Source organism: Pectinophora gossypiella, unplaced genomic scaffold (assembly GCF_024362695.1).
Source record: "Pectinophora gossypiella unplaced genomic scaffold, ilPecGoss1.1 Pgos_69, whole genome shotgun sequence".
NCBI classification, from domain to species: Eukaryota; Metazoa; Arthropoda; class Insecta; order Lepidoptera; family Gelechiidae; genus Pectinophora; species Pectinophora gossypiella.
The window spans coordinates 104,348-116,725 of NW_026063279.1; the positions used below are offsets into that span (position 1 = coordinate 104,348).

Genomic DNA, 12,378 nt, shown 5'->3' on the forward strand with positions numbered 1-12,378 from the left:
ACTTTGAATCGTCAATTTTTACATAACGAACGTCTCATCCGCCTAAAACTACTGCAGCTTCTCACAACCTGTATAGCCGGGGAAAAGAAGCTGCAAGAAAAACCTCGGCACAGGGCCCTAGACGTTCTTTAAAAAAAATAAAAATAAACATAAAATATTGATATACAATTGAGTAATTTAGCTGCCTAATATCAGTTCTCAGACAGTTAATCTCATGCATTCATATCTTCTAAATAATCACTAACTTTATAATAACCTTTTTTGTAAAGTTTTTGTTTAACTACTGTCTTAAAGCAGTTGAAAGGCAAATTCTGAATGTCAATGGAAATCTTATTGTAAAAACGTATACATTGCCCCTTAAACGATTTAGTAATCTTATGTAATCGACTGACTTGTAAAGCAAGTGTTAGATGAAGACTAGGCCTAGGAGGGAGTACGCGCCACACGTCACCGACAGCTGTCAATAAAAGAAGCGAGCATGGCGCGCGGCTCACTTTTGTCGCGGCTACGGAACCGAACGGACGTTCACTGTTTTCATATTGCTTTTTACTAAACTTGTGCTTTAAATCCTGTTTTCTAGTTCATTTGTAATTCTTTAAATTTATTTAAATTATAAGTATTTTTGCCTACGTTTGACCGTTTTTTTTTAAATAATTATTTTCCAAATCGCTAAAATCAGAAGTGGGATTCTATATCCGCATCTGTTTTGGCATCCTGCTTATAGATTTCCTGATATAGAGCTTTTTTCGTTTAATAGTGAATACGTCATTTGTTTAGTGTAGTTAAGTACAATGTCTGATCCAAAACCAAAGCGTAAAGGACGAGTGCGTGAACGTTCGCCGGAACCAGGGCTACAACAACAACTTCAGGCGATTTTATCCCGTCTGAATGCGTTGGAAGACACTCGTTCCTTGCAGCAAGCTGACCCGTCTACTGCGATCGACGGCAGAGCCGTCGAGGTGCCAGCCATCATGATGCCGGACGGTTCTAACGTGCAAGGCCCGTCATCGCCACCTAGTCTGCCGCATTCCGTCGCGACTGCTACGCCGACCGAACGTAACTGTGTGTTGGAGGTAACGGATAAAATTGCTAACGCAATTAACGCCATTACTCAGGTAAGGTCGACTAGCTTTTACATTTCTAGTTTTGACCCATCTTTGCATAATTTTGATATGTGGTGTGATGAAGTGGATCACCGTGCGTATTTTGAACGGGTGGGATGACCGCGAGTGCTTAGCGCGTATCGGGAATTGTCTCAAAGGTGACGCACGAGTGTGGCTCAACGAATGGGTCACAAATGACAGGAGTTGGTATAATTTCAAAACCCAGTTTAGAGCATTGTGTCCGCAACGAATAGATATCGCAAACATATTATTCGACGTTATGAAAACAAATTCGGACAACTACCCCACCTATGCAGAATACGCGCGACGATCGCTATTACGACTTCGAATTGTTACTGGGTTGAGCGAGGAGTTAATTTCTGCAATTGTCATACGCGGGATCACTGACCCTCAAATACGAGCAGCTGCAACAAATGCAAATTTGTTGCCCGAGAATTTAGTCAGTTTCCTGTCTATTTATGTGAAGCCTGCACAATTTAGTAACAAATCCCAGTTTAGTGGAAATCGCAATTTAGATACACGTGGTGGTACTAACATGTCACGCAAACGCGAACGTGTCGACACCAAAACAAAATGTTTCAATTGCGGTAACATAGGTCACAAACATTATCAGTGTTCGAAGCGAGTGCGTTCAGATACTTCTGTTCCGAATGTTTCTTCCCCTACCCCCAGTACGTCAAATAATGCAAATGATAAACAAGTGCTCTGTACATACTGCAAGAAGTTAAGTCATAAAGTAGATGACTGTTTCGCCAAGCAGCGCGCGGCCTCCCGTGCACGTGGTACTCCTAATGTCAATTTCTGCCGCGAAATCGAAGGCGATTATAAGAAGAACGATATCACAACAGGCGTGATTCAGGGCATACCGGTTGATATATTAATCGACAGTGGTTCTACAATCTCTCTAATCTCGGAATCTGTAGTCGATCATTTCCAGTGTAATAAGATACCCTCATATCGTGCTCTTCGTGGTATCGGGAGTGAAGATGTGGAATCAACATCCTATACAACTTTAACAGTTGAATTCCCCGAAATAACTCTAGAAGTTGACTTCTATGTGGTACCTAGCCGCTGTATGAATACACCCGTGATTGCAGGTACGGACGTTTTGAATAGGGACGGCGTTACTTACGTACGTACGAGGGGCGAACAGCGGTTAACTCGCGTTGATAGAGTATTCGTTCTTGAATCGAGCGCGCACGTTCCTATCAATACTAGTTTAGATGGTGCCGACAAGGAACGTCTACTGGACATTATAGACCAGTTTTCTGAAAACCTCATTACGGGCACAGCTAATACCACCGTGAAAACCGGAACAATGCGCATTCAATTGAAGAACGATGCTCCTGTCGTCTATAGGCCTTATAAGATGTCTCATAGCGAGAAACTACGCGTACGTGAGATAGTCAATGATTTGAAAGAAAAAAATATAATTCGCGAGTCACAATCTGAGTTTTCGAGTCCCATACTCCTCGTTAAGAAGCGTGACGGAAGCGACCGGATGTGCGTGTCACTCTGCGTCGAGCGGCCGTCCCGAACGGTCGTTTGTTCAGAGGTCCCGAGCTGCGCCCCGCAGCTCCCCACGCTGCGCCCCGCAGCCCCCCGCCGCGCGCCCCGCGCCCCGTGCCGCCATTGTCTGCCGGCTACCTGCTGGCGTGACCCTGCCGCCATTCATTGAGTCAACAATAGTTCTTCTCAGAACTTGCTGGCTTATCTAAGTTTCAAGGATAAAATAACGACTGTTATTTTACAGTTGCATCGATTTTAATTTTAAAACCACAGTTTCGTGGTCCTCAGTGGATACCTTGCGGTGTTAACTAAGCTGAGTGGGACGTGGCCCTGGGGCGTCCGCTTGCCTCACTTTGAGGCAGGCATATTACCCGGACGGGGCTAGAACCACCGGCCTTGGGGTCTACCCTAGTCGACTCTAGCTGTCACCCGGGGTAGAGTGACCAATCTCTACCCCTTATTCTTTTCTCTTCGTGTTTCGGGGTGTAAAAACCCTCCGCACTTAGAGCATAGGAACCCTCTTGCACAATAAGATCGGCAAAGGGATACCAGCTTAGGGCACACCATAAGCACACATCTTCTTTGTTAACCCCAAGCAAAGAGGCAAAACTCACTCTTACACACCCTCGAGCAATCCCACTCGAGTTGCGAAAGTTAGCGAGCGATCGCCTCAGAGTTTCTTGCGCCGCTTATTCTCTGAGGAACGCTTTTGCGAAGCGGTAGTAATTATTATATAGCAGATTGGCCGTCCCTTAAAAATGGCCGACAGCTCCGAGCTGTGGGCCGAAATAGGTAAAATCATTTTGACGCATATCCTAGCGGATAAAAGCAGCGCGCTTTACGCTGAGATATGCCGCTTAGTACCGCAAGTTGCGGCGTTAACCTTGCCTTCCGCGCCCCGCGTCGATAGTGCTCGTGCCGACCGCGCGTCGTCACCTTGTCTCCCCGCAACCCCCGGCCCCGCCGCCTCTCTCGCGTCGCTTCCCGGCACTGCCCGGCCTATTGCGTCTACCCACCCCGCCGCGTCTCTTGCATTGTCCCAATCGCGCGCGTCTTCCCCTTCCCCTGCTACCCTCCTCGCCGGTGACGATGAGGAATCGTGCGATGTTCTTATGGACGTTGCCGAGTCCGATTCGTCGTCGGAGTGTGTGGAGTCGTCCTCTTCGGAGGACATATTCACGCTCGTGGAGGGCCGTAAGGGAAAACGAGCCCGCCGTCACCGCGAATCTGAGCCTGCTAAGGTCCAGAAGATGTCCTCGGGAACGTCGATTCCCTCTTCCATCCCCGAGGCCCGTAAGGCCCCTTCCAGCCCTTCTAAGGCTCTCAATTGTAAAAGTGCCATCAGCGGCACTCAAGTACAAAAAGGTCCCACCCCTCCGCCCTTGTATATGAGGGACAAAAATAGGTGGAACGAAGTCTCCCTTCGGGCGAAAGAGGAGAACATCGTAATCACCAGCGCCCGCACGACCCAAGATGGGATCAAAATTCAAGTCCCGTCATCTTCTGAGCATAGAAAGCTCACTACAATTCTGAAAGGTAGAGGAATACAATTCCATACCTACGCCCTCCCGGAGGAACGTATCCTCCGTATCATCATAAAGGGAATCCCTAAGGAGTGGGAAACCACTCTAGTTAAGGAGGACCTTGTTAACAACGGTTTTCCCGTGCTTGAGGTGCACCGTATGCATCGCGGTCGTGGCCAGGTCCCGTATGACATGGTCACAGTCATATTAGAAAGGACGGATGAGGGCAAGAAGATCTTCAACCTGAAGACTTGTTGCGGTCTATCTGGCCTTAAAGTGGAAACTCCCCATAAGGGAGGCCCCCCAACGCAGTGTCATAGATGCCAACTTTACGGGCATTCTAGTAGGCATTGCCATGCCAAGCCTAGGTGCGTAAAGTGCCTAGGGGATCACGCTACCTCGGATTGCCTTAGAGGCAAAAACGAGGTAGAACCCCCTAGCTGTGTGCTGTGTGGTCAGCAAGGTCATCCTGCGAACTATCGCGGATGCACCAAGGCTCCACGCACCCACCACAAGGTAGCCCAACGAAGGGCAGCCCGCGCTGCAGCTTCCCAACCCGGTCCCACTAAAGCCCATATGGCCCCTTCCTCGCACTCTACTCGCGATTTCCCGGCTCTGCCACTCACGCAGACCAAACTCGCGCTGCAGCGTCCATACGCATGGACTCGTCCCCCGGCTATCGTCTGACCCACAAATCCGCCCCGCGCCCAATCTAGTAGCAATTTAGGTATTCCTGCAGCCCCTCTCGCGCCTCGTCCGGTTCCTGCGATGGCCCCTCAGGCCTCTGCATTTCCTGTCAATCAGTTTAGGGAATTTAGTATTCTCTTTAAGTCGGCCCTTAGTCAACTTGACAGTTTATTGGACTCCCTGTCCCAATTTAAACCTAATAATGGATTGTACGAATAAAAGTAGAGTCAAACCGCGTTCCCTTACAATAGGTTTTTTCAATGCTGATGGCATCTTAGGTCAACGTGCAGAGATTCACGAGTTTGTAAAACATCATCAGGTAGATATTTTTTTAGTGCAGGAATCTTTCCTCAAACCCTCTAACCGCGACCCCAAGATGGCAAATTATAATCTAGTGCGAAACGACAGGATCTGTGCGCCCAAAGGGGGCACTCTCATTTATTATAGAAAGTCACTTCACTGTATCCCTATAGACCCACCTGACCTCACTGACATTGAGGCTTCGATCTGTCGAGTAGGCATGACAGGACATCAGCCGATCACATTAGTGTCGGCTTATCTATCTCCTAATAACTCCAAGAGGTTACTTAGAAGTGACCTCGAAGCCCTCTTTAATCTCAGTAATTCAGTCATAATTGCAGGTGATCTTAACGCTAAACATCTTTCTTGGAGTTGCTTAACAACAAACACAAGAGGCAGGGTATTAGAAACTCTAGCCGAGCCCCTCTATTATGATATAATAACACCATTGCAGCCCACTAGATATCCCCCTGACTTGAACCACAGACCAGAAATACTCGACATGGCGCTTCTAAAGAACATAAACTTACTTTTATGTTCTATAGAAGTACTACACGAGTTACGATCCGACCACCGACCTGTTATATTAAAACTAGGCTCCCGTTTAGACGCCCCTGATAATCCAGCACCCCCTAAGACAGTGCTGGACTGGGAGAAGGTGGCCGAAGGCCTCCAGTCTTCCAGTTCAGTGTACTTAGATAGTATCCCAGTAGAAATAACCTCCATAGAGGAGGCCTCCACAGCTATTAACTCCCTCACGGATCACGTGAGGTCGGTTTTGAACGAAAGTTCAAAACAGGTTCCGGAGATGGAAGACCATCGCTGGAAACTGCCTACCGACATCCGTGATCTGCTAACGGAGAAAAACGCAGCCACCCGCGCATATGATTCCAATCGCACCGAGGAATGTCGCCGTCATTTGCGTCTCTTGCAGCATACTGTAAGAAAACGTATTAATGACATGCGACAGAATCGGTGGGACAATCTTTTGAGCGGCATTGAGCCCCACCACCAGGCCATCTGGCAGCTGTCTAGGTCTCTTCAAAAGGATACGGTTGTTCCTACTCCCCCTCTCAATAGGCCTAGCCAACCCCCCGCTTTCGACGATGACGAAAAAGCCGAATGCCTTGCCGACAGTCTCGAAGCCCAATGCTCGCCCAGCACTCTCCCTATCGATCGTAGGCACCTCTCGACGGTGAACTCTGAAGTTCAGCGTAGGGCTTCAGTACCTCCCACCGATCCTCCTCTTCCACAGGTAACTGAGGAAGAGGTACTAGGTATTATCAAAAGATTTCATACCCGAAAAGCCCCTGGCTCAGACGGTATCACGAATCGTGTCCTTAAAAACTTCGGTGCTCCCCTCATCTGCTTACTAACGGCAATATTCAACGTCGCCTTGAGCAACTGCGTCTTTCCACAGCAGTGGAAAGAAGCAATTGTAATTGGTATACCAAAGTCTGGGAAACCTAAAAACGAACCTTCGAGTTACCGCCCCATAAGTCTCCTCAATTCCATGGGGAAGGTTTATGAGCGGCTCATATTTGCTAGATTACGGGACTACGCCGAATCCAATAGTCTTATTCCACCAGAGCAGTTTGGTTTTAGAACCAAACACTCCTGCGTTCAACAAGTGCACCGTATTGTTGAACATATCTCTAGTAGATTAAACTTAAAAAAACCTGTCGCTACGGGAGCGCACTTTTTCGATGTGGCGAAAGCGTTCGACAAAGTCTGGCACAACGGCTTGATTTACAAGCTTTATTCACTGGGAGTGCCAGACCGTCTCGTGCACATCATACGAGACTTCCTCTCAAATCGAACCTTTCGCTACCGCGTGAAGGGGACGCTCTCGTCACCGCACCCGATACATGCCGGAGTCCCACAAGGCTCCGTCCTCTCCCCTTTACTATTTTCATTATATACTAGTGACATTCCCAAATCTCCTAATACCGAATTAGCTTTATTTGCGGATGATACAGCCTCTATTCTTCGTGCCGTGGTCGAGTTATGATGACCGGAATCCTCCAACGCGCGGCCAATGCCTTGGGCAAGTGGTTTCGCAAATGGAGGATCGAGGTAAACCCGGAGAAAAGTGCAGAGGTGTACTTTTCAAAGGGCTACTATAACACGCCACGGTCACGCCGTCAACTTAAAGTCATTACGATGTTTGGCAAGCCGATCCCTTGGGAGGAGCAAGTCAAATATCTCGGCGTAGTCTTAGATAGACGTCTTACTTTCAAGGCCCATATCAAACGAGTGCGCGATCGCGCCGCGTTTGTAATGGGCCGTCTTCATTGTCTCCTTAACAAGCGAAGTAAATTGTCCCTTAGGAATAAGGTGAAAATCTACACGACTTGCATCCGTCCGATCATGACCTATGCAGGGGTAGTTTTCGCTCATGCGAGTCCCTCTCAAATCCACCGTCTACAGGTAATACAAAATCGTTTCATGCGGAAAGCCACGGGAGCTCCGTGGTTCCTTCGCAATGAAAATCTGCACATTGACCTAGGTCTGCCAACCATTGCCCAATGGCTCAAATTAGCTTCCAAACGTTTTTTCGATTCTGCTCCGCACCACCCAAATCCCCTGGTAATTGCGGCTTCCGAGTACATTCCGCTTAGGGACGGTACTGAAAAGTATCGGCGCCCGAATGACGTAATATACGATCCCGACGACCCGATTACTCTAGCCATAGAGGCAGCCAATCAGCTCGCGACACCAAACACTTCAGGACCCCGATACCGACCCCGCCGGCGTGGTCGACGATTTCCCTCATTCAGCGCTTATCGCTATCGACCCACTAGGGTCGATTAATTCTTTCAAATATTTTTCCTCTCAGACGACGCCCTGAGCCGAGGTTCGCGCCCAACTGGGCACCCTCAGGCCTGTTGTCTTAAACGTTGTACCGGGTGAGAGCCTTCAGCGCTCCCCATTTGTCCGGCCAAGTAGTTAATGCCATCTGCGGCAAATCTACAATAAGTCACGTCAAAAAAAAAAAAAAAAAGGATGTGCGTGGATTACCGGGCCCTTAATGCGAACACTTACAAAGATCGCTACCCGTTGCCATTGATCGATGATCATATAGATCGTCTAGGAAAAAGCGTCTACTTCACGAGTCTTGATATGGCAACGGGGTTTCATCAGATCCCCATGGACCCGGAATCTGTACACATGACGGCCTTCGTGACGCCTGAAGGGCATTTTGAATATCTCAAGATGCCCTACGGCTTGTCAAATGCGCCGGTGGTGTATCAAAAGATAATCGCAAACACTTTAAGTTCTTTTATTTCCAAAGGAAAAGTTTATGTTTATATTGACGACGTACTTATTCCTAGTATGACGATAGAGGAGGGACTGGAAACTTTACGCGACGTGTTACAAACTTTGACGGACGCAGGCTTCGCAATCAATTTAAAAAAGTGCACTTTCCTTGCAAAGGAGATTGAGTATTTAGGCCGAACCATCTGTAACGGTCAGGTTAGCCCGAGCAAGCATAAAGTCGAGGCTTTAGTTAAAGCTCCGATTCCATCCAATATTAAACAAGTAAGGCAGTTCATGGGCCTAGCGGGGTATTTTAGGCGATACATTCCGGGCTACTCGATCAAGACGGCTAGCATCAGTAATCTCCTTCGTAAGGGCGTACAATTCAATTGGGGTGAAGAACAGGAAATCGTGCGTCGAGATATAGTAGAACGTTTGTCCACGGAGCCTACGTTATCGATATTTGACCCGTCCTTGCCAACAGAGGTCCACACGGACGCCTCTTCGTTGGGTTATGGCGCGGTACTTCTCCAGACTCATGAGGATGGGCACAAGCGACCTGTGGTATATTTCAGTAAGGCAACACATGGCGCCGAACCGCGGTACCACTCCTATGAGCTGGAGACGCTGGCCGTCGTCAGGGCATTGCAGCATTTTCGCCATTACCTTATCGGTATCCATTTCAAAGTTGTAACAGACTGCAATGCCTTGAAGTTAACCCAACGGAAGAAAGATTTGCTGCCTAGAGTGGCTCGTTGGTGGGTCTATCAACAGGACTACGATTTTGAGCTTGAATACAGAAAAGGCACGGCTCTGTCCCACGCGGACTATTTGAGCAGAAACCCGGTTAATGTTTGCCAAGTACGTAGACCCACCAACTGGGCACAAGTGGCACAGGCCGCGGATACAGAAACGAAGGAATTGTTACAAAAGTTAAACGAGGGGCAGCTTGATCCTAATTGCTACGTTCAACAAAATCATATTTTGTATTACAAGTTACATGTAACGGGAGAGGACTCGCGGTTGTTGTGCTATGTACCAAAGGGGCATCGCTTAAGTTTGTTACGGATATTCCACGATGAACACCATCATATTGGATATCTATGGATATCGATAAGACAGTCGAGCTGATACTGAAACACTTTTGGTTTCCCGGGTTACGCTCGTTTACTAAGAAGTATATCCAACATTGCATTGTTTGCTTGTCGCACAAAAAGGTGCCGCGTCAACCGCCCCAACCGATTACATCGTGGAATAAACCGAGTATACCCTTTGAAACTGTGCATAGTGACGTGCTTGGACCTCTTCCCGAGTCGGTTATAAATATGTGATATTAATAGTTGACTCATTCACCAAATACTGTCTTTTGTACCCTATTTACCGCCAGGACTCGAACGAGTTACGGAGAGTGTTTGAAGCAGCAATTTCATTATTTGGCGCACCTAAATTACTAGTCGTTGATCGCGGACGTATGTACGAAAGTACGGCGTTTGTAGAATGGGTCAAAGGTATGGGGAGTGATATATATTTCATTACTCCTGATATGCACCAGAGCAACGGGCAAGTGGAGCGCTATTGTAGGACTGTCCTAAACATGATTCGCGTAGAAAGTAATTTTAGACGAGAGCGATGGTCTGACGTTCTATGGAAATTGCAACTGACCTTAAACATCACCACTCATAAGTCAACAAAATGTTCACCACTAAATCTTTTAATTGGCAGTGAAGCAGTGACGCCCGTTATTCGGCTCCTGCTGAGAGACGTAGCCCATGAAGGGAGTAGCCCCAACCGAGAGGCTATGCGGGAGATGGCTCGCCAGCGCGCCACCGAGTTGCTGGACATGAACCGCACCCGGCAAGACGCTCGCGTGAATGAGAGGCGACGACCTCCTCGAACCTTCGCTGTTGATGACGTCGTTTTTGTGAACAAGGGCAGTCAAGCAACTGGCAAGCTTGATTCAGGCATGCGCGGCCCTTACATAATTACAAAAGTATTGCCACATGGGCGGTACGATATGAAACTGCTTGCTGGATCTTATGGCAAGACCACGCAAGCAGCCGCCGAATTTATGACTCTGTGGCGTGGCGAATGGATTCCTGAGACTTGTAGTTTATTCTTTGAGAGTGAGTATTACTTTTGTTTATGTGTTGAGCTGGGCTCCACTCTGGTTAGTGTTGAGCTGGGCTCCACTCTTGTTTATGTTTTGAGCTGGGCTCCACTCTTGTTTATGTGTTGAGCTGGGCTCCACTCTTGTTTATGTGTTGAGCTGGGCTCCACTCTTGTTTATGTGTTGAGCTGGGCTCCACTCTTGTTTATGTGTTGAGCTGGGCTCCACTCTTGTTTATGTGTTGAGCTGGGCTCCACTCTGGTTATGTGTTGAGCTGGGCTCCACCCTGGTTTTATGTGTTGAGCTGGGCTCCACGCTTATTTAATGTGTTGAGCTGAGCTCCACTATACTGTTATGTTTTGCATTGAGCTGGGCTCTGCATTCTATAATAGAGTGGTTTAAGATATTTTGGTTGTTTCCGCATAATGTATGTGCAATAGATAACTCTCTATTTTGCATACATACGATCACTACATAATACTAGTGCCCAAACTTAACAATGTGTTTTTTCTGACGGAATTACAGGTGCAGATGAAAGCTCCTACGACCTGCACGATGACTCTGACGGTGCGGTGCCAGGGCCATCCTCAGCAGCCGAGTACTTTCAGAGCTTCACGGGCGAGGACGCGCCGTCGTCAGGAGAGGCCGTGTTAGATGAAGACTAGGTCTAGGAGGGAGTAGGCGCCACACGTCACCGACAGCTGTCAATAAAAGAAGCGAGCATGGCGCGCGGCTCACTTTTGTCGCGGCTACGGAACCGAACGGACGTTCACTGTTTTCATATTGCTTTTTACTAAACTTGTGCTTTAAATCCTATTTTCTAGTTCATTTGTAATTCTTTAAATTTATTTAAATTATAAGTATTTTTGCCTACGTTTGACCGTTTTTTTTTTAAATAATTATTTTCCAAATCGCTAAAACAAGTTTATTTTTATTCCGGGTATTAACAATGTGCCGATCGCTATTTTTTTCAAATAATCCTATATGTGCGTTACACGGACGTGCAAAAGAAATACGTAGCCGCCCCCGCTTTCCTTAAGCTTAAAATTAACGAAGAGCTACGATGCTTAGAAGAACCTTTCGCGCCTTTACGTTGATATCAAATGGAATGTAGTTTTGCCGCGCTTTCTAACGCCTTTTTAGCCCAAAACGAATCTGTCAATTCCGCTTTACAAATTCTTATCGATTGGAGCTCAAAAACGGACACACAAGTCACGCCGTCTACCCTTTACGATAAACTTAAAGAGCTATTTGGTAACGAATCAACCTACAAGAGTGTGTCTCATGACATACTTCAAATATGTGCGGAAAGCGAGCAGAAGTACTGGAACATAGACGCCGGTCTTTGTTAAAAGGTTTAAAAGGAAAATACCTGCGTGAAGACATGGATAAAATACCCCCATCAAACGAATATATGTTTAACCCACAACTTTTATCTGCATATTTGCATAAAATAGGAGGTATTGATAAATTAGAAAAATCCAAAGTCCAACGATCATATCCCCAAAAAACAACTGGGTCATCAACCTCATCGCAAGACAAGACATTTTATGCTAAACCCAACCACATAAAACAAAGTCAGAAAAATGAAACGAACAACAGACGACAAAACAATTACTCCACCTCAAGAAAAAAGGGGGGAGGGCAAGGCAAGGGACGCAAAACGGGAAATACAGACAAATGACTCACTGAGTTTCACGAGCGGTCGTCTGAAGCATTATCTACGCAACTGGAAGGCTCTAAATCCACCATTATCAATACTAAAAATGATAACCGGTTGCCCGAATCCCGTTCAATCAGTCACCGCCCTTAATTCTACCGACTTTAGACTCCTTGACAAAATTTCAAACCCCAGTCACCTCGCAGA

At 47.1% G+C, this 12,378-nt stretch overlaps 1 protein-coding gene across 3 annotated transcripts in view; it reads left to right on the top strand.

Moving 5' to 3' along the window:
- The window catches only part of LOC126381625 (uncharacterized), a 57,893-nt gene extending 46,621 nt beyond the window's left edge, over nucleotides 1–11,272 (top strand). The window contains exons 1-3 of one of the 3 annotated variants that reach the window (XM_050031078.1): nucleotides 919–1,115; nucleotides 10,127–10,527; nucleotides 11,037–11,272. In XM_050031078.1, the coding sequence (XP_049887035.1) occupies nucleotides 10,203–10,527; nucleotides 11,037–11,176 (465 nt within the window). In that variant the 5' untranslated portion in view covers nucleotides 919–1,115; nucleotides 10,127–10,202 and the 3' untranslated portion in view covers nucleotides 11,177–11,272. Of the gene's footprint in view, nucleotides 1–918; nucleotides 1,116–9,760; nucleotides 10,528–11,036 lie in introns of those variants that run through there. The other 2 variants (XM_050031079.1, XM_050031077.1) reach the window with 2 other exon arrangements.
- Nucleotides 11,273–12,378: the final 1,106 nt, after the last annotated feature.